We start from the raw sequence: 27516 nt of genomic DNA on the forward strand, positions 1-27516 counted from the left end.
ACACGAGGTTCCGCCAACCTCCTCCTTCACCTCCCTCGCTGCTCTCACCCTCCGCCCACACGCATCCGGTTCCTGCATACACAGTCTCGCATCCCATTGGTCCTCAGCCTCAGCTGACCTTCTCACAGTGCAGAGTTCATAGTTCAAACCCCCTCCAAGTCTCTACTTATGATTACCCTTCGCGCGCTTCCCTCGCGCATGCGCAGCCCAACTGGTACGCAGTAACTTCGCTGGCAAACAGGGACAATATGGCGCTGCCTATGTAATTGACAGCGCGGAACCTTTAATATATATGCACTTCCTTACATGTAATTTAAATAACAGTTGCGAAACAAAAAAAAGGTCTAATTATTTGCAGCCTATATTTCCCTGCAACAGTTTTGTATAAATCACCAACGCAATTAATTGCACAACATGAACATCAACATACAGTAATAAAACAGCTGATTTACTGAGCTTCACTTTACTCCCTTAAGTGCAATGAACCTTAAAACCTTAGCAGTGACCAACATCTGTGTCAGATTTTGCTGGTTTTCTATTTCAACAAGCGCATTATACTGCAATGTGCTGTAAGAAAAATATGGATTGAGTTTATCGTATGTCAATTTTTTATTGCAGATTAAAAACCTGGTTTTGAGGGAATTGATTCACGTTTAAATGGAAGGTGAAAATGAAGATGTTTTAATAAATCTTAACAACATGGCATACAATTTATGTTAGCTGTATGAGTCATTATAATAAATTACACTATAAACATTATTCAGTTTTCAAAGATATACAGTATTTCCAAGATCTGTTTTTTATTCATCTGTTTTAAATGTCCCAAATACATTAACTTGAAACTGTGCTCACAAAGTGTATTTAAATTATCTTTCTTTTTCTATACAGCAATGCACTGATGGTTATGAGTGGGACCCGCTAAGACAACAATGTAAAGGTAAATTATTATATCGGCTTTGTTATATTTATGTTTAAATGTTTGTGTTTTCCTGAACTTTTCTTGAATAAATTACTAGGATTTTAAACATATACTATTCTCCACCACAGATATTGATGAATGTGAAATTGTGCTAGATGCCTGTAAGGGAGGAATGAAATGTGTTAACCACTATGGCGGGTACTTGTGTCTACCAAGAACAGCGCAAATATTAGTGAATAATGGGCAAGAAGAAACCCAAGTATCACAGCCATCTGAATCACAACCAACTAATGGGCAAAATGCTTATGTGGAGCGGCCAAACCCTGCTGATACTCAGCGTGTGCCTCCGAATACACTTCAGCGAATACAATGCTCAGCCGGCTATGAGCTGACTGCACAAAATATGTGCCAAGGTAAGCCTAAATTCTACTTGCATTTTTACATGTACACGTATGCCTGAAGTAAAACAGGAATTTGTCAGGTATGCTGCACAACAGCATAGTTATTGCCATTTCCCACCTGCTTTTCTGCACATACCAGCATGCCATTCCCATGCAAACCATTCCTATGAATGTGCAGTTCAGTGCTGCTCACATTAAATCAAAAATTACACCGTCCTCCTTGGCGCTGGAACTTTGGTTGATGGTGCTGTTGTTCTCCAATAGATATAGAGAGAAAATGATACAGTTGTGCTTCAATAAAATTAAATACAACCTTTGGTCTTAACCACCATATTGTGCAGCCTTCTGTATATTGCACATACTAATTTATACAGCCTTATACAGTGTGTTCTTAAAGCTGCAGTTCAGTCAATATCCTGCATGTGTGTTTTTTTTTAATAAATCAGTTCTGTAGTAAGAAAAAAATACTTTAGCATTTTCTGTTAAAAAAACAACTTTGAAAGACCAATTTTCTTGTATTCTATTTTAACAGCCATTTGCTAAGGCACTGCCCTTCATGTCCTGTCACAAGCTCTGGCACACCCCTTTGTCAGCCCTGCCCTCCCTCTAGCACATGTCAGTGCAGGAGTGCTCATGAATATTTATGATCTTCCACTGAGAGACAGAAGCAGAAGAAAAACATATGCCAGCTCTAATTATGTCACTAAATTTTGCCTATCAATACATGGAAAACTAATTGACCTGCAGCTATACAGTTCTTTAGGTAATTAGAGATTGCACACATGAAACTATTTAAGTAAAAAAATTAATAAAAAAAAAAAAAAGACTGAACTGCAGCTTTAAACACCTTAACCAGATGGAAAATAATATATACTCTGACTGAATGGTGCTCCACGTGTTCTTTAAAGAATATATATAATTCACTTCCTTATTATTACTTATAGAAGCAGTGTGTAGATACAGTAGTATCACATATAACTGTATCGATAAATTACCAACACCAGTGAAACAGTGCAGGGATGAATACACTCCTATTACTTAGCTCTTAAACTTGAATTGTTGTGATAGATGATGATATATGCCTCATACGTCAAATGAAAAAGAAATTATAGCTAGCCATAGGACAATACCATTTAAAAAAAAACTATACTAAAAAACATAGAGAACAAACAATTGGAAATTCACTCATGGATTCCCACATAAAAATATGTGGTGTGAACATTTAGGCCATCACCAGCCCCTTTCTCCGGTTCACACGATGACTGGAAATGCTGATTTAAAGCCCCGATATGCTCGTCCTGCTTGGAGTTTCTTCTGAGCGTCCCTCGTGTATTGGTATGCACGCACCACTTCCACATTCGTCCGATCCGACGTTAGTGTGTGGTCACGTGTTCCTGAGGGTTCTCCTTAGTTCGCATCGTTTACAGCACCTCCTATATATTGCAGTTTGGACTGGGGCTTTCCGTAGACCTCCTTTCTCCTCGACGATTCCAAACATAATGAGGTGGTTAATGTGTTTAAGAACACACTATATAAGGCTGTATACAATAAATTAGTATATACAATATACAGAAGGGTGCACAATAAGGTGGTTAAGACCAAAGGTTGTATTTAATTTTATTGAAGCACATCTGTATCATTTTCTCTCTATATCCATTGGAGAACAACAGCACCATCAACCAAAGTTCCAGCGCCGAGGAGGACTGTGTATTTTTCGTATTTCATTCAAGAAGGTTTTTGGACAGACCTTCAAGTCTTCTAGGCTGCATGACATTGGACTATACTTTCATTGATATCGTATTCATCATGTGCATATATAATACTGTGACATGTTTTGTATAGCGCTAACGTTGTGTTATACTTCATTCTCACATTAAATCAACTTATAAAGTTGTGTGAAAAAGAAAGTACACACTTTAAATTCAATGGTTTTACATATCAGGACATAATAACAATCATCTGTTCCTTACCAGGTCTTAAAATTAGGTAAATACAACCTCAGAGGAACAAAAACACATGACATTTTACACCGTGTCATGATTTATTTAACAAAAATAAAGCCAAAATGGAGAAGGCATGTGTGAAAAACTAAGTACACCTTATGATTCAATAGCTTGTAGAACCACCTTTAGCAGCAATAACTTAAAGTAATCGTTTTCTGTATGACTTTGTCAGTCTCTCACATTGTTGTGGAGGAATTTTGGCCCACTCTTCTTTACAATGTTGCTTCAGCTCATTGAGGTTTGCGGGCATTTGTTTATGCACAGCTCTCTTAAGGTCCAGCCACAGCATTTCAATCGGGTTGAGGTCTGGACTTTGACTGGGCCATTGCAACACCTTGATTCTTTTCTTTTTCAGCCATTCTGTTGTAGATTTGCTGGTGTACTTGGGATCATTGTCCTCTTGCATGACCCAATTTCGGCCAAGCTTTAGCTGTTGGACAGATGGCCTCACATTTGACTCTAGAATACTTTGGTATACAGAGGAGTTCATGGTCGACTCAATGACTACAAGGTTCCCAGTTCCTGTGGCTGCAAAACAAGCCCAAATCATCACCCCTCCACCACCGTGCTTGACAGTTGGTATGAGGTGTTTGTGCTGATATGCTGTGTTTGGTTTTTGCCAAACGTGGCGCTGTGCATTATGGCCAAACATCTCCACTTTTGTCTCGTCTGTCCAAAGGACATTGTTCCAGAAGTCTTGTGGTTTGTTCAGATGCAACTTTTCAAACCAAAGCCGTGCTGCCATGTTCTTTTTAGAGAGAAGAGTCTTTCTCCTGGCAACCCTTCCAAACAAACCATACTTGTTCAGTCTTTTTCTAATTGTACTGTCATGAACTTTAATATTTAACATGCTAACTGAGGCCTGTAGAATCTGAGATGTACTGTAACTCTTGGGTTTTTTGTAATTTCTCTGAGCATTGCACAGTCTGACCTTGGGGTGAATTTGATGGGATGTCCACTCCTAGGAAGATTGGCAACTGTCTTGAATGTTTTCCACTTTTGAATAATCTTTCTCACTGTAGAATGATGGACTTTATATTGTTTGGAAATGGCCTTATAACCCTTCCCAGATTGATGAGCAGCAACAATTGCTTCTCTAAGATCATTGCTGATGTCTTTCCTCCTTCGCATTGTGTTAACACACACCTGAATGCTCCAGACCAGCAAACTGCTAAAACTTCGGCTTTTATAGAGGTGCTCAAACTTGCTGATGATCAATTAATCAAGGGCATTTGATTAGCAGCACCTGTCTGCTACTTAGCATCTTAATTCCTATGGAAGCAGTAAGGGTGTACTTAGTTTTTCACACATGGCTTCTCCATGTTGGCTTTATTTTTGTTAAATAAATCATGACAGTGTAATATGTCATGTGTTGTTGTTCATCTGAGGTTGTATTTACCTAATTTTAAGACCTGCTAAGGAACAGATGATTGTTATTATGTCCTGATATGTAAAACCATAGAATTCAAAGAGGGTGTACTTTCTTTTTCACACAACTGTATCTGATAATGTTATATTAAGATATAGCAACAACAAAAAGCTGTCACCGAGAAGGGTAGGAGATTGCTATTTGAAAGATGTGTTATGCAGTGTAAAACTACATGGGCTCAAAACTGGTAATATGAGAATTATACAAAAAAAATGTGAATACGGATACAAAGTTTTTCTGTTTCTGTAATTTAAGCAAATCCTCCAATATGAGTCACTACCATTCTGCCACAGATTTGTATTGTGTAGCAAATTCAATTTTCCTAATCAATCCACCCTAACCTCACACCTGCAGCCCAATCCCCACTCTCTAGTTGCCTATCAGATATAACCTTGTGGATGTTGCCCTGCCGTCTCAAACTTAAAACAGCAACTCCCCACAAAAATGACATTTTTTAAGATTACTTTAACCGGGGGTCTCATGGAGACTTTGGTCCCCCGACCTTCAGAGATCTCCCGGGTTTCCGAGATATGTGAGTTTATCTATTGCCAAAGTCGCAATGTTATCTTGCATTGACATTGCAACTTTCTAATGGCTGCCGGAGCAAGCCCAGACAGTATGGCTATTTTGTGTCCATCGGCAAGTATTTATGGTGGACAAACTTGCTCAGTGATCTGGAAAGCTAAAACTACAGGTCTTAGCCTCAGGCACCAAACAATAGATTGTAAGCTCTATGGAGCAGAGACGCATACCTGCATGAATTCTATATACAGCGCTGGGGACACTGTGAGCACCATACAAGAAAAAACCTATTATATTCTAGGCCGCATACTCCTCTTTGCTCGACTGTACATCTGTGCTTTGATTTCTTGCTATACCTTTGCTCTCTGCTTTTAGCTCTCCTTTCTACCCTTTTTATACCTCTACTGATCTCTATCACCTAAAACCTCACTGTTCCCTACCTGTGGACTTCACACTCAGTACAGTATATGCCATGCACCGTCTCTCCTCACCTTTAAACAAATCTAATAACACACCTTCTGAATGAACCATTTGAATTGCTAGGACTCATGACTACTTATCTTGTAGTTTTTCTCTCGTTTTTTGTTAATGTGCTGTTTATTTTGTTGGCCCTATATACATAGTAATATACATACAGACATTCAATATCCAATTTATTATGAGGTCTGGATTCAGTCTTTGATTTGAAATGCCAATCACAAAACATTCTGGTCTTAACATTTTCCATAGTTAAAGGGTCTCCTTTAACTTGTAGAAGGCTAGCAGTTTAACAAACAGTAAATTATACATGCACATAGCCATGAAAAAATCGATATATTTCTGCAATATTTTTATAGATCTTAATACTAGCTATATGTAGCACACTTTCCCCACTCTCTGAAAGATGTTGCTGTGGCTACAGGTGTTTGTGGTGCGTGCATACCTGTGAGGGTCCAGGAGATGCTAAGGTTCCGCAATGGTGTGGGGAACAGGACAGACTTTTGATGATCTTTAGATTCCACTCAGGGTGTCAGCACCTCCAGCTCTAGCAGGCTCCATGAATTCCAGAGACAGTCACCCACTAGGGCAGATTCCATCCATACCCCTACCCAATAGACTGAGAGGTCAGGCAAGGGTATATAAAAAGGGATGATTTATTGGTAGCAGCCACTGCTAGCAGTACAGCGAATGCATGAGGATTGATCTGGATCCCCAGACCTTTGGATGATGCATGGGCATTAGTATAATATTAAGGCCTTAGTTCAGCTTGATCTTGCTCTCAATCAGCCTAGAAGGGACTAACTGGCATGTCTCACTCCCAACCGGGAGGAGCAGCACACATCTCATCTCTCTAGGAGTGGTGGAAGAGAACTCCCTATAATTTAGCACTTCCTATCTGATGCACCAGAAGGGGAGGGCACAAGGTCTGTACCATGATTGGCTACACACAGACCCTTGTGTCACCTTCACTCCTGCCATTCAGAGAGGCAGCATGAGGGGGTCAAAGCCCTAGGATAGCCTGCACCAGCCTGTAGCTACAAAGGACTTACATGACAAGAGGCAGAGATGCAGGCTGGACCAGCCATGGCTACATATACATATTGACTGGAAAACATTTGGTACATCTTACATCTGGAGGTTTGGTGTAAACATTCTGGAACCACTCAGTTTGCTACAACCTGTGTAACTATATGGAACTAATAGAGACATGAGCCCTTATTTCAAGCCTTGCATTTCATTATTTGATAAAGGTGTTATCCATGACGGGAAATAAACAGCCAGCATTCGTGTAGCAACAGTAACACTTAAAGCTTTTTGTATTATTGAGTTAATCAAAACACTATGTTCACCCTCTTATAATTACCCACAGATGTATGACATGTTTCTTCCACTCCAGCGGCACTAAATTATGTTTTATAACCAATGTGATGTTGTGGGACCTATTTTAAAAATAATAGTTGACTCTGAGGAGCTATAATACTCTTACTGACATCATGCTGAACAGTAAAGGACCTTCTGTTTTGATGCAGTTGTCCACTCCCTTTTAAGCATTGCAGGGTTTAAACTTTATCATGTAAGCAGCATACATGTCCCCTGCACTGTAGCTTAAAATAACATGTAGAATTACATTTGTGTTTTCTACTCTTCTTTTATTTGATGCACTTTGTAGTAATTGTTGAATAGAAATGTATTTTGCAGCCTAATTAGTGCCCATGTGTGGTTCATTTATCATTTCCATGTTACAACATGACATAACACTGCTTAGCATAAATGAAATATGAAACTCAGACTTACTGTTGCTATCAGATAAGTAGGATCCTGTTTGACAAAAGCTCCAGCAACAACACATCTTGTCATCATTCTCATGAGCTGCTGCAAAAGAGTGTGTGTAACTAGTCCTTTTAACAAGTCAACTACAAATTACCTGAACAACATATACACAGTACCAATGTGCCACTAACTGACCTATGACTACATGTTTAAAATTACTTTTCATACTAAGAGCTGAAAGCATACCAAACTATTAACTAACAGAAAAAAATGATAATAAAATACAATGAATAATATTTTCTGTAGGAGGCCTTTGCAATGTATTGTTCTGTGCGAATAAATATGAACTAGTTAGCCTGTAGGCGCTTTTGCGGCATTACATTTTGCTGGGTACGACGCTTATTTAATTATTCTATGCTTTTAGTTTCGTAAATCAACAGAGAAGTTCATGTTTGGAGCACTTCTCCATCTACTATGTTCTCAGTTACAAAATCTCCAGAGTCTGTAATGCAATATCTTGCCATTGACCTTATGTTATTTGGATTTGTAAAATGTTCCTTGCCTCTCTCTTCCTCCCCCTGTCCCAGAGCTGGATTAACAAGTAGGCAAACTAGACACCTGCCTGCTCAAGTGGGGGAGGGGGGTATTTACTACAAAGCCTTCTACTAGCACAATGTAGAACTCCCGTGGCGGCTATGACTTTGGAGCTGCCTGATAGATTAATATTCTGACAGGGAAAGGTGGGACTCGAACCTGGGACCTCTTACATAGAAAGTCTTACAACTGTACTTTTTGTATAGTTCAGTTCTCCCCATTAAAATAAGTGCCCCATGTACCACGCAATAAAAATAATTTCATATTCGTGAAACTTTTGCTGTGTAAATTGGGGATTATTATCAAAATTACATGAATATGCGCATATATTAGAACTAGAGCCAGTTCATCATCCATTATTTGTTTGCAGCCCTGAGGAATCTGATGGTTCTCTCACAGTAGCAAGCAGTACTTGGGATACTTTGCCCTAGAGCCCTTGCACAGCCTGAGGATTGTTTGAGGAACTGCCATGTCCAGTAACCTCTACTCTGTAATGAACATATATGCAGTGTCACAATCTGAACAGAACAGGAGAGGACCCTTCTCTTACGTGATGTTGTGATCATGTGATCCTTGAGGAGCAAACGCATAATCGCGACGGGCTGTGGCATTCTCATGCCAGGGCCCCTCTGGCAGTCAAATCATTTTGTGTAATCACTTGACTCAATCAGCAACCCTCATCATTAATATCACTCATCTCTATGAGTGTCATTCACATAATTCTACCAAGTTCTAGTTCAAATTCCATTATGCTAAAGGAGGAATTATGTGTTTGTGCCCTATTTATGGTATTTTCAGCAAATAATATAAAGCAAATTTGGGTTAGTGGGCACTTTTCTCATCAGAATGTCTTATTTGTATCTTATGTTTGGCTGTAATATCAGTCCTGTAATATCTTCGAGTCAGGTATCTCTTATGACCAACAATAGTCATTTGGTGTTATATGTCCATTTTCATTTCTTCACACTTCTGGTGATATAACAGAAATTGGATTACCCTTGAATACAGTAGTTTTTTGCCAATCTATTTGTAATTCCCAGCATACATTTTACCATGCTTGATTTAGTTGTGTGGTTTTTCTGCATCTCGACAATTAGGATACCAGGAGAGTATTTCAATTGGCCAAGGTAGACATAGTTGTTGGCCTCTTCCAATTTAATTCCTCTTACGCCATTTTTATTTTAATCAGTGTTGACAATACCATTAAATATCACTCTGGTCCTTTTGGTTAAAATGGAAACCAACTTTTTTTAAATTCATTAGTGCTTGGATACCTTGTTAGAAATCCTCTTGGCATGGGGCAAAAACTATATTATCTTCCAAGTTAAGATAAGTCAAGTGTTACTTTTGAATTCTGCTTTTCTATATTTTGGAATAATCATTCCAGTGCTGTAAATCTTGATCAGTTTTATGTAGTCTGACCTATGTATTAAGGTATATGTTCCTTACAAAGTCAATGTAAAGCTTTTTTTTGTTTTGTTTTGTTTTTTACATGTCCAGGATGGGTGATACTGTATATAGATAAAGTCAGGTGCAATTTCATAGTAAATTAATTCTGATCTGAAGGTAGCTCATATTCACCAGTTTGGATGCTCATTGAGTCAACTAATAGAACGCTGGACAAACAATAGAACAATGAGCTCTGAACAGTCTACTGACACTCAGCTGTGCAAAAATTACTGATGAAGGCATCCTCAATGTAATCTCAGTGACCTCTGGAAAACAAAAAATGGCTATCCTTCATTAATCAACTATATTATTATAATTGATATCATTTACCATGTATACAGTACTTTACAGAAGTCAAGTCAAAGTACAGGGAATCACTATCAAATTCAGGTACTGGACCAAACAAGAATGAAAACTTTGGAAGAAAACAATTCTTGCCATCTTGCTTTACAGGTGGTTGAAAGAATTACAGCAACAATTTAAGTAAACGTAAGTGCATTATGTTTACTGTCAGGACCAAGATGGTGTGAAAAATAATTTAGACAAGGTGTACTCAGAATGTTCTCCAGTCTATTGATATTGTAAAGTGCAAAGGTGGATCTTCAAGACAATACTTTAAGATAGACAGAGTATTTGATAAACATGTATTACAAGAGGTAGCACCAGCAGCAAGTGAAAAGGGCTTAAAACCTCACGGTGAAGACAAATAGGACAGTATGCAGAAAGCCTTCAGCATGGCACAAAAAATAAGAGGCAGCAAGAAATTAGATCTAAAATGTAAAGATAAGTTTAGGGGAAGCTTGTAGCTAGTATGGAATACTAGCTGTTCCTGGCATAACATACGCCGATCTTGGAGATCTGTAAGGTTATTAATTAAACATTCACACATTTTATTTTATTTTTTACTTCTATTTTTTTAGTTAAAGATTTCTCTAAAGATGCAATTCTCAATTTCTGGGTTCTTTTCCGACACTACAGTAAGTGCATCAAAAGATCTGGCTCTTGACAGAGCAACATATACTTGTCCATGACTAAAAACAGGCTTAGGTAGGTAAAGGTGTATTTTATCAAACATTTGACCTTGTGAATTGTTTTCGTTTGAAACTGAATGGTAAATCACTGACTGTCTCTGGTTGAGTGATAGCCTGTTCATCCTATCACAGAGGGGGAGAGATGTGCAGCCTACATTCATTAGGTCACTAACACCTGTCACTCTCTCTCTGCACCCCACTGCGATTAAAATTCCTGGGTGCTTAGTCTAACACAGAGGGGGAGAGAAGTGCAGTCTTATTGGCTATACCTTTTTGAGTAACAGGCTGATTAGCCTATCACAGAGGCATGTGCAAACATACATACATATGTAGTCCATGTTCCCCCCCTCCCCCCCTCCCCGCCCCCGGTGGCAGATTGGACCTCTAGGGTGTAGTGAGGGCTGAATACATGTACTATGGTGGTGCATACCTGCTTGAAACAGGAGGGCCTGAGTCTCCCGCGTTGGTGTGGGGGATGACAGGGCCAGGCTTCTGGGGTATATGCCTCCATCTTCTTTAGCAACGGTGCAGCGCCTCCATCTTCTGACGAGACCTATAGGGATAGGTTAAGATCCTCCCAGAAGAAGCCCTGGTCCCAGGGCAAGCGATCTTAAACTCACACACAGTCTCTTTGTAAAATAGCAGCAATGTCTTTATTGTCCTTTTACTTGTGTTACAACACACAGCAGCAGTTCATAATCACCGCAGCAGTTCATATACAGCAGGCTTCCAAATGTAACTGAACTAGTCTTCCTCTCCTCCAGGCTGTAACCTAGCAAGATGGGCTGTTGGGGCTTCAATACCCCTACCTCCACCCAAGGGTAGGCCCTCGGGGTGAGGTTAGATCTCTCCCCTCACCCCACCAGCAGGGTGAGGGGCATTGGTCCACCGCACTTAGTGCTATCAGCTCTACTCAGTATGGTTGAGTGTCTTCTCTCCTGTTTCCTTGAACTCCCAGACCATGCTCTCTCTGTTCCAGCACTCTCCACTCTCACAACTCCAACAGACTCCACTCTCCAACAGACTGACACAGACTGAACACTCCAACAGACTGACACCAACTCACACAGGAGCAGCCCACTAAATAGATACAGCCCTGCTCCTTGTGATGTCAGCAGGACCTCCCCTCTGTCTCAGGCCTGCCACAGAGTCAGGGGCCTACCTCTATCACAGCAAGGCAGGGCTTGGTAGGGGGAAAACCCATGATTACTACTGGCACCTGCCCTTACCAGGGCTTACTCCAGTAGGAGAAGGATAGGTAGTCCACTATTTCTTACAGGGGCTACACATACATACCATTGATTAGCACATTAACACCCGTTACTTTCCTTCTCCACCCCATTGCCATTAAAATGCCCTCGACAAGTGTTTCCTAGGTGAGTAAGAGGACGCTCAGTCTAACATAGAGGGGGAAAGATGTGCAGTCTAATTGTCTATCTCTGCGTGAGTCACAGGCCGCCCAACCTATCACAGCGGGAAAGGGATGTGCATCCTCCCTGGCTGTCTCTGGGTCAGTGACAGGCCATTCAGTCTATCACAGAGGGATGTGCAGACATCCTTAGAGAAATATATATAGAGAGAAATAATGTAAAGCCAGCAGTGAAAATCAGTAACAGATCAAGAGGAGATTTTTCTAAGAACAGCGTTCATAAATACTATGGGGGAAAGCTGTGATGTGTTAGTAGAAGTTACGACAGTCAAGAAGGAAGAGAATATGGACATGTGTTAAAGTTTCAGTTAAGGGCAGAGTAAAACCAAAACCAAAACAAAGCCGAGAAAAAGTACAATGTTGAATGTCTTCAGAGCATTGGGGGAACATGTCACGCTTGTGCTCGCCACAAACCAAGACCGGACCGCGGGGCTGAGGTGGGGATGTGAATACACTGACCTTAGGCCACAAAGCCGGCTCTGGATTGCGCAGTTCGTAATCATTCATAGCAGGGTCAGGTTTGGAGAGGCCAGGGTAATCTTTTGACACGCCAGGGTCTGGGTTGGAGACAGTTGAAACATGGTAATCCAAGCAGGGGTTCGGCAACAGGAAATCAGGTGTGCTCGCTTCAGAGTAGGAGCAGCAGCAGCGCGGGAGTGGCCTCTGCACGAGGAGCGGGAATGGCCTATGGTACCGGTCACAGCAAAGGGAGAAGGAGACCGGAACAGGCACACCACTGGGCAGCGCTGGCAAACCAGCGCTTCAGCACAGGAGTCCAAAAGAGGCCTCTGCGAGGGGAGAGAGCAGCAGACCTAGGGTTCAGTAGGTAGGCCTCTGCTATGGGAAAAGGCAGAAGGACACAGGAACCAGGAACCAGATCTAGGAACCAGGAACAGGAATACATGAACAGGACGGCCAAAGCGGTAGCTTGAGGCAAATACAGTAACATCCTAAGAGATACGACTATGCTCGGCACTGAGGCAGTGTGAGAGCCCAGTATAAGAAGGCCAGCTGACCAATCCCAGGAGCGAGGTGTGAGGGCATTCCTCCAATGAGAGAGTACCGAGGCAGGATGGCAGTAATTGCCAGCACAGGTGAATGTGAGGGGAGGTTGTCTGGAAACAGCACAGTTCTGTAAGGAAAGGGTTTCCACCAAACCCAGGAATGGATAAAGTACTCACATATGTCCATGTGTATCCGGGTCTGTGTGCTCCTTTGCTGAGTGCAGACAAGACAAAATCACCTTTTGCCGAGGGGGAGAGGTGAATCAGCGGGCAGTACGATGCAGGAAAGGCTGCGGAGGCTGGACTGAGCTAATAAAAGGTTCTTTATTCAAACATGGATAAAAACAAGAGGAGGGGAGACATACCCCTGCGCCTCTAACGCGTTTCACCCAAGAATTGGGCTTTCTCAAAGAGTAACATTACTCGTGCACTATCTACTGAAATACCGGAAGTAAACCGGACGTGACGTCACTCAGCCAATGAGATGCAAGTATTCCCCAGATGGCATGATGGGAAACTGCACTCGTGGCTGATGTGCACTCGTGCGGGATACACCGGTATCAGTATCATGCGCAGTGAAGACTAATACATTAAAAACAAATGATACTCGGTTTGCAATTGATTATAAGCATGATTACAATTGATTTCAATTAATCTATAACCGCAAGTTCCAAATCGAAGTGACACACATGCAATAGTATATACATCAAGATCTAGCTAGGTAACTCACTTTTGTGACTGCGGATATCATACATGTAATTGCAATAATAAGTTAAAAACAAGTAAAGTCAGGGGTTATTTACAGATATTTCCAATGCATTAATGTCTTAAATTCTTAACTTCCACATATATAGTACATATTTCAAAAGTGTAATTTAATCATGTTTATACTCAATGATTGAAATGGTAATAACAATAACACCAGTACAACTCATTTTCTGTAATAAATGCAATCATAACAATAAATTCCAGGTAATTCTTTCATTGAGTAGTAATCCTTATATACTCCAATAGACCTATAGATCATTGAATACTGCACCAATTTGAAGAATGATAACTTCCTTTATCAGTGAGTTCTTGAAATGAACAAGGAAGGAAAGGGGGAGGGAGGTGGGGGGAGGAGGGGTGGGGAGGGGGAGGAGGGGTGGGGAGGGGGGGGAAAGGAGGGGAACGATATTTATACATATTACTAAAAAATACATTTACAAAACACACGACATGCCCATGTTGCAAGTATGAAAATACATAGAGTAGTTGCTGTAGTTTAAATTAAACTGTCAAGGTACAAGAAATACCATATTTAATCTAGGATGTCCTCACATAGTATTTACTTTGTCAATAACATGAGGAGAGAAATGTGTTGGAATAAGGAAATTCGTTAGAATGAGAATTCCTTTATATATATTTTACTAGTATATAAAATATATATAAAGGAATGTAAAATATATATAAAGGAATTTTATTTTCATACTTGCAACATGGGCATGTCGTGTGTTTTGTAAATGTATTTTTTAGTAATATGTATAAATATCGTTCCCCTCCTGCTTAATTAGGCTGCAGGTGTGCTTCTTTCTGTCTGAGGAGATTAACACTCTGTGAACTGGCTGCAGCGTCTCCCCATTCACTGTCACAGCCTACTGAGTCAGTGACTCTGTCACATATCCCTCTCCCCAGCGAAACATTGTCCTGTGGAGCGGCCCGTGCACCATTCCCGTGCACCAGCATCTTTGGCGAAAACGTCTGACGTCGGCCCTTCCCTTCCCCCTTTTTTTTTTTCTTGCCTTCCAATTTAGGCATTTTCTTTTTGGGGTAATTACCAGGCCATCTGGGCCTGAGGACTGGTACCTCACTATCTCCTTGTGTTCAGAGACTCCTTCACCCTGTAGAAGAGCCTTGACTTCGGTCAGCTCATTGCATACTCTTGCCAGTGACTGTTTGGCTTTTTCCTGTGAAGACAGCACCTCCGCTTTAGCGGTGATGGGTTTTGGACCTTTTTCCATCAGCATACCTTCAGTGTTGGGTTTCACATCATTTATCTTCAGAGCTTCAAATTGGGTGGGGGTCTTTTTAACCCCAAGTGCACCCCATGATGCCTCTCTTTTACAGTCGGCAGACTCGAAGGCTTGGGCCTGTCTTTCTTGTCCCCTTAACTTACTCTGTTGGGAGTGTTGCTGAACAAACTGTGAGGTCTTTCTCATCTTACCAACATGGACACTCTTTAGTCCCATTCTCGACTGTCTCTTCACAGCGGCTGCTTTCCTTGCAAGGAAACCACTATGGGTCCCATAGTACAAATGGCTTCTTACTGTGCTACTACATAGCACCTTGGTCTTCCCATCCCGTGCCTTGTGAAAAGTAGACTGTAACACTGCAACGGTATTGCAGTCACGCTTCCTGGTGCGCCTCACTTGCTTTATCTCTACCACCGTTTATCCCATGGACTGCTTCTGTGACCCAAGGTTCTGTCTTAGAGTTGTAACCTCTTTCTCCAACTTCAGCTGAGGAATCTCCTGCTGGGCAGCATTAGAGTCCAACGTAGCATCCTGCTCAGTCTTCAGAGCCTCGAGTATCTCATCCAGGTCATGCTTTTGTTTCTCTGCCATCTTGCGGCCAGCACGCTCAGACTCCAGATCCCTCCTCAGGTCATGAAGCTGTCCTTCTGCATTTCTTTTTTTACTCAGAGCAGCTGCCAGTTCATCTTCTTTGGCGTCGAGTCGCGATTCCACATCTCCTAGCTGGTTCAGCGCAAGTCTTAAGTCTGTTTCTTTCGCTCTATTTCTGACCTACCACTGCCAGTGCTCCTCCCGGACCTTGTCCAGCTCCAGCTGCAGTCGGGCCATCTCATTGGACGTGTGGTCCAGAAGCTTGCGGGTATCAGCCATCTCGGTTTCATAGCGCAATGACAGGCAAGCCACCTGTCGGACGGTCACCTTCTCCCGCTCGGCGAGCTGTATCTTGTGCTCAGCAACCTGCGTTTGCAGCTCTTCAATTTGATCCTGAAAATCCCCTCTCAGGGCCCTCACCTCTTCCTGGTGCTTGCTCTGGGCTTGCGTCAGCTCCTCCTTCATCTTTTGGAGCCCTGCAGTTTTTGTCGCCAGTATCGCTGTTGCTTCTGTCTTCCAGGCTTCTTTCTCCTTGGCATACTGACTCATGGAGATGGAGTTGCCTCTCTGCTTCTCCAGCTCTTGCTCCAGTCTTTGGACCTTCTCATGTTCCCTCTCACACAGTCACCTGGCTTCTAAGCTCCACCTCCAGCGATGCTCTTGTGGCGCTCAACGTGATCTTCAGCTGCTCCAGGGCGAGGCATTCTTTTTCCAGCATTTTCTCTGCATTCTGCAGAGCAGCCTGTACTTCATTTTTTTTCTTTCGCCAATTGCGTCTTCACTTTCTGCGCTTGGTGAAGCTTCTCAGTCCCATCACTGACCTGACCAGTCAGGTTTAAAACCTCTTCCTTCAGGTTTATATTCTCCATTTCCACAGTCTCTATATCCCTTAGGACCGTTTCCTTGGCTTTCTTCAAAGTACCCAGCTCTGCCCCTAGCGATGCTCTTGTGGCGTACAGCGTGGCCCTCAGTTCCTCATGCTGTTCTGTGGGGACATACTGGGTACTCAGCCATTCCTGTAGCACTCGCTGCTTCTCCTTGGCTGCTTGCAGACTTGCATGTAGCTCTTGCAGCTGGCTCTGCCATAAGTGCGTTGCCTGTGTGTGCTGCTGCAGGGAGACACGTTGCATCCTCTCTGCATTCTGCAGTGCTTCCTGCACCTCTAGCTTTTCCTGGATCAATTGCTTCTCCACTTTTCCTGCTTGGTGGAGCTTCTTATCACCTTTACTGATTTGATCAGTCAAGTCTGAATTTTTCTGCGTCAGACTTACATTCTCCTTCTTTACAGTCTCTAAATCCCTCAGGACATTCTCATGTGTTTCCTTCAACATACCCAGCTCTGTGTTTAGTCTGTGGCCCTCCTGGCGTGAGAGCTCCAGCTCTGTTTTGAGCGCGCTAGCTTCTTGGTGAGAAACTTCTAAGTCTTTGATGAAGTTTTGCACATCTCTCTGGGACATCTGATAGCACAGTCTCCAGTCAGGACTTGTTCTCTCTGATTCCATGTTAGCAATTGCGGTGTTGGCCTTATTCAAACTTGTCGTCAGCTCCTCCAACTCACTCCGCAAGAGATGCTCTGTTTTCTTTAATGCCGCATACTCTTGTATAGCTGGGAGTATACACCTCTGTACCTCGGCATTAGCTTCTCGCTCCCTATTCAATTGTTCCTGCAAGACATCATAATCACGCTGGGCAGTTTGGAGCGCAGAAATTAAGGCCTCTTTTCCCTGGATCAAGGATTCAGCTTCCCTTTGCTCCTCCTTTTCCTTTGCCACCATTCCTGTGACAATTCTGCCCATCACTCCGGTCTGCAGCACATCTCGGTGGCTTGCTGACGCCTATTGTCCTGATATCGCAGGCTCAAGTGGTTCGGTCACTTCCTCTGTGACTTGACAAATATTTTTATTTTTCTTCTTTCTCTTTGTTTTATAAGTTCCAGAGACATCAGTGGTACTGGGCACACACACACTGGACACTTTTGCAGCTTTCATCTGCGGGTACGTCTCACTTCTCGGGGCCACATATGCGTCATCATCATAATCATCATATGGCCTGAAGGGACAGTGTTTTGTATGGTTATGTACATTGCAAAACTGACAAATGACGGCGGCCATTTTAAAACCCCGTTTTTTTTGTTTGTTTTTTCACACCCGACGAGGCAGACTTTGCACAACACACGGTAGTTGGTCGAGCTTTACAATCTTTGAACCTTCTGGGTTCTTCTTAGGGCAACATCTTTGCCAAAATTCATTTTCACTTTCTTTTTTACCAGACATGGCAAACTTTGCTCACAGCACATGCTAGCTGCAAATTCACTCACTTCAGCAAAAGGCATTAGCTTTACACAGCAATCCTTTCATACCCGACGGGGCAAAATTTACACTCAGCGCTTGCTAGCTGTAACTTCCATGCTTCAGCAAAAAATCATTTTTTTTCCGCTTGAGTTCAGTGTCTCAACACATCTTCATCTACTGACCCCAGAGGCGTAGCATCCCACTTCTGACACCACCTGTGGCAGGACGGCCTCGCGGCAGGGTCAGTAAGACGCTAGACACGGTGGGAAATGTTCAACTATAGTGGTTTATTAGCCACATCCAAAATAAAGTACGGGTGCACTGTCCCTTTAAGAAACTACTTTCTTGAAAATTAAAGCCTAGTCCTGTTAGGGACACTAACTCACTTCTTGAGCCCTTACTAACAGGACAGCCAGCTAATCTGGTCATGCCCAAAACATGCTACACAAAGGATAACGATACGTATAAGAATAAAGTCTTATCTGTTTTGCCGCTCCAGTAGCAAACAGGAACATGGTTCCGGGGAGCAGGCTATGTCCAGCCTCGCAGTGATCTTGATCTTTATCCTGGGTTGGGGTCCCAGCTGGTCCCAGCAGCCTAACTCCTCGAAGGACTGGGGGACCAGAGCAACAGCAACGGCTTCCTAGCCGGGAGAGTTCTCTCCACCTTCCTGTGGAAAAACAAGCTCTCTGTGTGTGTGTCACTTCCTGCTTTTAAACCTGCCGTCTCTCAGGCCTCCTGCTTAATTAGGCTGCAGGTGTGCTTCTTTCTGTCTGAGGAGATTAACACTCTGTGAACTGGCTGCAGCGTCTCTCCATTCACTGTCACAGCCTACTGAGTCAGTGACTCTGTCACAATATGTACAATGCAATTCTATCCCTATATACCAATAGGGACCACAGAGTATTTACAAACATTAATAGTAATGAAACACCCTCTTACATTTTTACACCTACCCACAAAATTGGTATACACTCCCACACAAACCTTTTGTAAATAGCTGTATACACTGTGGGCGCTTTATAAATTAATATTTCCACACATACATACACATACTCTTATATCACTAACATTCAGTGGCCATTTAATACCTTAAGTCATAAATCGCATACTGCACGGGGGGGGGAGGGATAGGCTTCAGTCAGATACATACCAGGATGCACTGTTTTTAAGTAAAACTTTTCTTGCTTTATCCATTGTAACACCACCAGAAGAAGAGATCAGTGTATCTCGAAAGCTTGCACAAATAATAGCATTTTGTTAGCCACAGAACTGTATCGTTTATTCGTTTTTGATATATATATATATATATATATATATATATATATATATATATATATATATATATATATATATATAACGGAAATAGCCATGTTAGTCCAGTTGCGATAGTGCAGAATAAATTAGTTCTTCAGTATTAGGCGATACCTTTTAAGCCCAAATACAAAAGATATCACCTAATACTGAAGAACTAATTTCTAATGTCATCAGAGTCTTGAAAATTGCAAAGCCAGCAGTACAACCAACTTCACACTGATGATACCCATTAAGGTTGAAACATGTCTGTTTCTCTGGCTTTGCAGTTGATACCCATGCTGTGCTTTTAAAGGTGTGTTAACAGCGAGCATTAGCTTATATAGGCTCCATGTAACAATGGTTTTTCAGACAAAAGGTGCCACATTGTGTGCTCATTTGCATGTCATTTCCCAGAATCCCTTGCTGCAGTGGAAGCATTGTATGCTGGGGATAATGGTGAAAGGCAGGGTTGCAGATCTATATATATACAGCACGGGGGGTATAGGTTTCAGTCACAGATAACATTCTAAGATGCACTGTTTTTAAGTTAAACCTTTCTTGCTTAAACACTGCTGGAAGAAGAGATCAGTGTATCTCGAAAGCTCACCCAAATAAAAGCATTTCGTTAGCCACAGAATGGTATCGTCTATTCGTTTTTTATTTTATATTTTATATATATATATATATTTTATATATATATATTTTATATATATATGAAAAAAGAAAAGAAAAGAAACAGGCACACACCTAGTGCATTAAAGTATAACAATTTAGTTTATAGAACAATAAAAACAGTCAGATACCCACTCACAAAGGTACACGGTTTAAGAGCAGGTATGAGATAGGCTCTCATAAGCCAGTACTGCCGTCCGATATCAGCAATGGTAACCTTCTCCTGTTTGTTCTCCACGTGGTTCGAACAACCGGAAGTGGCGTCCCTCCGGTCAGGCGCCCCGCACAGGAAGTCCCTCCGGGAACCAGCACCTTCAGTTCCCTGCTTCTGATCAGTGCACCACCGGGGGAAAAGGATCCAAAATTCTTCTTAGCCTCACACAGCCTGCAGTGTCTCTCAAACAGCAGTGGTAATGTCCGTGGGAAAGTGACACCTCAGTCTTAGCCACGCCCTACGCGTTTCGTCATCTATGATGACTTAATCAGGGGTACCCATTGGATGCCCCTCCATAGTATTTATAGCAAGGAAATTTGCATATATTAATGAATCAATTAAGGAGTTGATTACAAAGGTTTAACCAGTCTATTACATTAAACATCATTCAATAACAATCCCAATAGACTGATTATGAGGACCGCACTAAATCTTTCAAAAAATGTGATCAAATTGTTGCTTAAATAGCTCGTATTTTCACAAAATATTTGCTTAAATAGTTGAAAATTTCGCAAAATATCAGACACCTCTAGCCATAAAACACATCCACACCGGGGGAAGGAACAGCACAGATAACATTCCAAGAGACACTGTTTTTAAGTATACCTTTTGCTTCATTCATTGTAACATCGCCGGAAGAAGAGATCAGTGTATCTCGAAAGCTCGCACAAATAAAAGCATTTCGTTAGCCACAGAACGGTATCATCTATTTATTTTTTGATTTTGAAGCTCGGCTAACACGGTACTGATATATATATATATATATATATATATATATATATATAAACACAAACAAAGCATATCAGGTGTGGAGTAACTAGACACAAGAAACCTGATGAGAATAATCATAGGCATGTAAGAAAATATCAAAGTCAACATAATAATGCCTAAGGAATGTGTGTCTCTGGAAGTGGCTCAAGAATCTGCTTATTTACATAGGGAGTTTAAGAGATCTCAGAAAGTTGTTGCAGCAAGTTGACATGGTGATCATTGCTTAGTCACAAATCTTTAAAGAAGAGATACTACATATTACCATTTCTTCTGAAATAGGCTTGAACTTTAAAATTCTCAATCTACGAATTCACTTGTTTTTCTTGTGCTTCCTAATCCCATTTAATTGAAATGTACACACATAATTGTCCATACAGCCCTTTTGACCAGCGAAAGGCAATACAAAACGTCATTGAAAGTGTGAAGAACACCTTACACACTAAGTTTATATTGACATACAGCGTGTAAGACACCAGTAATGAAAAGTTCAGTCCGCGCTCTGGCTCTTTAAACTTGGAGTGTTGGTCCCTCTCAGTTCTCTTGCTGCTTCTGTGTTTATGAGGTGTCTCCCCCACCTCCAAATGTGGTCTCCACCGGAACCCCGATGGTGATACCAATATCAGCAAAACAAGAAAAAACACAAAAGCGCACCAAGATGAGAGATAGATATTGTATTAGCAACAAATAATAAAATTAGTAACTTACATATAAAATTTCTTTAATAATCCCCGATTCTGGTGTCTATCACAGGAGTAGGGCATCACATAGGAAGTATGAAGGGTAATCTCAGTTCTGAGAGATCAGACCCGCGCGCTGGGGCTGTCTCTGTTCACTCTCCTGTCCTCCACGTGTGGTAGCGTGGTGCAGAGTGTAGCGCGCATGTGCAGGAACCGGGGCCTTCAATAGGTGTCCTTAGGATGCCTGTCCGTTTTTGATAGCATAGAAACGATCGGAAATAAGCAGGAACGGTACACTTGAGTGTGTACTGGTGGTGGGTAGTAAAACCGCCAGCCACAACAGTCGCGACGCGTTTCGTTTAACAAAGTAAACTTCTTCAGGCAAAGAAGTTTACTTTGTTAAACGAAACGCGTCGCGACTGTTGTGGCTGGCGGTTTTACTACCCACCACCAGTACACACTCAAGTGTACCGTTCCTGCTTATTTCCGATCGTTTCTATGCTATCAAAAACGGACAGGCATCCTAAGGACACCTATTGAAGGCCCCGGTTCCTGCACATGCGCGCTACACTCCGCACCACGCTACCACACGTGGAGGACAGGAGAGTGAACAGAGACAGCCCCAGCGCGCGGGTCTGATCTCTCAGAACTGAGATTACCCTTCATACTTCCTATGTGATGCCCTACTCCTGTGATAGACACCAGAATCGGGGATTATTAAGAAATTTTATATGTACAGTAAGTTACTAATTTTATTATTTGTTGCTAATACAATATCTATCTCTCATCTTGGTGCGCTTTTGTGTTTTTTCTTGTTTTGCGTGTAAGACACCAGTTTATGGAGATAAAGGTCAATTGTGAAAATGTTAACTTTCAGATGGAATCACAAGTTAGTCTCTTAATAAACACGTATATAAATTCATACATTATTAAATTTATTTTTATATGTACTTACAGCGACAATATAATTAAATGTAAGCATTATGTTTATAGTCAGGATTGTGAGAAAAATTATTTAGGCAAGGTGTACTCAGAATGTTCTCCGGCCTACTGATTTTGTTAAGCGAAAATGGGGATTTTCAAGACAATACTTTTAGATAGACAGAGTATTTGTCAAACACTTACTGTATGGAAATGGAGTACAAGAGGCAGAAGCAGTAAGTGAAAAAGGCTTCAAACCTCACAGTGAAGACAAATGGAACAATATGGAGATAACCTTGCAAAATATGTTGGCACCATACAAAACATTATATATAATATTTAAAAAAAATAAGAAGTGCATGCTCCATTGTGTAAAAAGTATAAACAATTTTAATAAAGTGCCATGGGTGAATTCATTTAGTTGTGTGTATGGCTTACAGCAGGATTCGGAGGAATAAAACAATGGGAATAGACTGTGGCCTAGGTGTACGTATGGGTTAGACTTGAAAGTGGGCCCATCCTTGGGTGGAGGTTGTAGAAGTTGCAAATGGAGGGAGATGAAGAGCAGATGAGGAATGGGTGGGTATTTAAGATGATTGGGGAAGGGGCCTGTGGCCACCCCCAGTATCATAGTCTCTTAGCCTTAACATTGTAACCCCTAAAGGTGACATTGCTCACATCCACACCCTGAGGTGTGTGGTGAGGAGGAATCAGTACCTCCACAAACACTCATTTATATAATATATGGAGAGATACCGGTGAACAAAACTGAACTCACCTGAGATACCTGCTAAGTATACTCATCTGGAAATGCATAGTATATTTAAATGATTGTGTAACCCCTCTTTAATTTCCTAGATATCTTAGCGTAGAGATACTAGGAGAGGAGCCTGAGTCTGGCTCCCCTGTGTGTGGTAGATATTGAGTAGTCAGCACTAGGCCTGGCTTAGGTCAGACAACATCAGGATGACACATATAAATTTGGATAACCATATTGTATGTATATGGAACACAATAATAACATACATGGGCCCTTTCACTAGGAGGACCTTGAACACAATTATTACACTTGCAGAGGGGGAGATATAAAGTACCTCTCTGCGCAATTGTCCTTTGATGTCTCTGGTTTAGTTGTGGTGGCCTTATACTAACTCATGGGCCAATGTTGGTGCTGGCACAGCATTGGAGCTCATATATATGTATGCTGGTGTTATCAGCCTGTTACTTCACAAAGTGTGGGGTGCGAGTTGCATGATGTAAATGGATAATTTATGGGGGGGGGAGGTGATCGCGGAAGAATGTTTCAACATAGGTTACTCACTGCTCCAGGAACCCTTTTCACCTGAGAATTATTGTCTCAGAAACGTTCCTGTTTCCTCAGGTATGTGCTGCTTCAACAGGCTGTTAAGACTCTGATCCCACGGTGTCTCTCCAGCCAGTCTTCTCAGGACCTGTACAACTTTTCTGTGTCTATCCAGCTCTGGCTCTCTTCCCCTCCATCTCCTACTCTATCTCTCCTGATCCCTCCTCCTATGACACCATCCTCCCTTGGGCCTCGTCCCCAGTGACCGCGACCGCATTAGCGTGCATTTCACAAACAAAGAGAGGGCCCCCTATGGGGCGGGCCACAGTCCCCGCATGCACAAAGCGCGATGGCGCAACCACATTTTGAAAAAACAAGAAATGTGTATTTTGGCACGGCGGCCAAGCAATGGTCACATCATGGCGGCGGTACAGCCAATGAGGGTAAACCAGCCACATAACTTCATGTGGCCCCCGCCAGGCCTCCCCGGTAATGAGTGATCTGAAGTCCTCAGATCGCTCAGGTGAATGGTACGCGTTCGCACTCACTGGGGCCGTAGTCTTACATCCAATCACAGAAATCTCTTCCTGGGTTCACAGTCATTGGCCACAGAGCATGTCCATCATAATGCATAATAAGAGTTTGTAGAAGGGGGATTACAATGGGAATTAGCATATTTCCCAGATATCTCAGGTGTGTTGAGTTTAGTTCACGGGTACAATATCTCTCCATGTATTGTATAAAGGAGTGTTTATGGAGGTATAAAAGCCATTGTGTACTTTTTAAAGATAAGATTTTCTCCCTCTCAAGCTAAACGTATACTTCATGGCCTGGATTGGACTAACACTCAATGCAAAAAATCAGGATGTTTGCTGCACACCAAAAAAATAATACATTCTGATATAGTTACCGGTGCTCCTAGTCCCAGGGAAGACCTGTGAATCAACCAATGTATCCAATGAAATAGATGGACAAGGGCACTGCAGATTTTCAATCAATAAGAATATTTATTGTGCCATAGAAACACACAACATTTCGGCCTGCTGGCCTTTCTAAAGTGAAGTGGCATGCCCTTGTCTATCTATTTCATTGTATTGGCGTAACGCCAACTATAGGTAAAACATGCTTAAAGCCATATTATTGGAAGGTAATGCAAGATTGTGCTAACTTAACGACATTAAACCTATACTAATGAGATAAAGAACAGCAGTTGTTTTTGCGTATAATTAGCTTTGTGGTTATGCGTCCACCTCAGGACAAAAAATGTCTGTTAAAGATTTTGGCAACGTCACGTTATGAGCCCTGGCTTAATGGAGCTCTGGATCTTGCTCTAACTACGCCTCACTCACTGAATGCAGGATACTCTTTTTGGTATTCTTTCAAAAACTCTCTGCCCTACTCTTCTGACATACATTATCACTTATTTACATAGCATAGACGCAAAAGACCTATTATTGCCACGTCTAGTTTACCTACTATACTTGTGTAGCGCACTTTCCCCCAAACCCTGGGAGATGTGTGGCTACGGTGTGTGGGTGTAGTGCAATACCTGTGGTGCCCAGGAGATCTGAGCCTCCGCCGCTGGGAACCTGGGGTGCACCTGATAGATGCTCGGTAGCGCCTCCACCTGTACGGGATTCTACTGTGTGGAATACCCCCGTTACAGGACACATAAGGAATTACACACTGATATAATATAATAATTTTACTATAGGCAACCAGAAGTAACTCACACAATATATATATATATATATATATACAATCCCACCAACCACCAGGCCACGCATGGCCGTACCCACCAGCCCTTTGTCCCCCACCTGGAACACAGTGCCCAAAGTGCTGAACGGGGCCCTTGGGCACCCAAACACCCTGGCGTCCACAAGGCAATTCCCCACCCAATGTGTGGTACAGCGCTGCCCACTAAAGTGTTTGGTTGGTGCACGTGATGCGTTGGGTACCTGCCGGGTGATCCCACACCCGGGCGCGCGGTGGAAGATAGGATCCACTGATCCAGCGATGTCAGCGATGCGTCCGCCTCCACGGTGTAAGGAATCCGCTCCTCGGTTTACTGTTTGCCTTACCTTGCAGACGGTGCGGTCCTGGAGCACTTCTCCTGATGTTTGCTGCAGCCTGGATTCACTCACCAAAGTAATGCTGCCACACGCCCCTTCTGCCATTGGTTCACGGACCTTTAAGTATTGCCTTCCCACAATGCTCCCTGCCGAGCATAGTCCTTGCTGGATGTCTCTGTGTTCTGCCATAAGCCTTGTCTTGTCTGTCTCCTTGGTTCCTGAGACCGTCTGCTAGTGTCACGCAGCGGTCTGTTCCTGTGCTGAAGCGGAGTACTCTCCTTGTTGTCTTCAGCTCCCTGGTTCCTGTGACCGGTTGCTAGTCTCATGCAGCGGTCAGTTCCTGTTTCCTGTGCTGAAGCTGAGTACTCTTCTTGTTACTTCAGCTCCTTGATCCTGTGACCGGCTGCTATATTCACGCAGCGGTCTGTTCCTGTCACCTGTGCTGAAGCGGAGGTTTCCCCTGTGTTTCTTCAGCTTCCTGGTTCCTGGGGCCTGCTGCTCTTTCCCTATTGCAGAGGCCGTGTCCTGGTTCCTGCGCTGAAACGGAGGATTTCCCAGCCCGCTCAGGACTCTTGCGCTGAAGCACTGGTTTACCAGTGCAGCTAGGCGGTGTGCTACTCTGGTCTGTCTACCACCTCCTGAGACCAGTAGCATGGGCCATGGTCGCCGCACGCGCAGAAGCCACTCCCGCGCTCCTAAGCTGAAGCGGGGCTCTCCTGACTACCTGTTGCCGAACTCCTGCTTGAACAACGTTTACCCTGATGTCTCCAGTCCTGACCCTGGAGTGTCCACCGACGATGCTGTCTTCTCTTATCCTGATCCTGCTACATACGACTACGAACTGTGCAATCCGGATCAGCCTGCGCGGTCTAAGGTCGGTGCTTTTACAACCCCACCTCAGCCACGTGGTCCGACCCAGGTTTGTGGCGAGCACAGCCGTGATACACGGTGGCTGGTATCTGGTTGGAGGGCCCCACACTCCCACAGTCTCTTATGGAGCAGGTGTCTGGTCCCAAACCACCTGAAGACAGGATGCAGCCGCATCTTGTCTGTATCCCTATGTGCTAGTGCTACAGGGGTAGTGCCCCTGTCTATGGGCCTGTCCCTGCAGCAACCACAAGCTACACAGGGGAGTCAGGGCCTACCTGGAGCCTAATAGGGGATATCTGGCCTAGTGCAGGTGCCACAGACATCTGCACATAGCTCTTACCCCTTCCATGTCCCAGCTCCTACTGGCATGGTGCAGATGCGCAAATGTATCAATATGCCCTATTGGCTGTTCACAACCATGTGATCGCAGCCCCTGAGGCTGCAGGGGTTGTAGTCCTTTGCGGAGCCTATTCTATCTAATGACCACTTTGCGTGCCTATACTGCGCATGTGCGATCGCAACCAAGATGGCGGCGCCCCCGAAGTGCCGCCCGCACCTTGCCTGGGTGGGCTCCGTTATGCCTGTAGTATCTTTCTTACCGAGTACTGGAGATGGGCACATTTTTGTTTGCGGATTTTGATCAGTCAGAGATTGGCCAGTTCTTTTGGTCTGCGAATTTCCACAGATGACTCTCCAAAAGAGCCATACGCAATTTCAGATTTTTTTTTTTCAGAGACAAAGAACAATCCATTTTCGGACCAATTTTTAACAATCCATTAAACGGAATAAGAATCC

At 42.8% G+C, this 27516-nt stretch overlaps 1 protein-coding gene across 1 annotated transcript in view; it reads left to right on the forward strand.

The window, feature by feature from the left end:
* Positions 1 to 27516, forward strand: part of EFEMP1 (EGF containing fibulin extracellular matrix protein 1) — a 104331-nt gene that overhangs the window by 30275 nt on the left and 46540 nt on the right. Inside the window, exons 3-4 of the mRNA XM_075596218.1 lie at positions 889 to 937; positions 1048 to 1332. Of these exons, the coding sequence (XP_075452333.1) occupies positions 889 to 937; positions 1048 to 1332 (334 nt within the window). The remainder of the gene's footprint in view (positions 1 to 888; positions 938 to 1047; positions 1333 to 27516) is intronic.

This window comes from Ascaphus truei, chromosome 4 (genome assembly GCF_040206685.1).
Source record: "Ascaphus truei isolate aAscTru1 chromosome 4, aAscTru1.hap1, whole genome shotgun sequence".
NCBI lineage: Eukaryota > Metazoa > Chordata > Amphibia > Anura > Ascaphidae > Ascaphus > Ascaphus truei.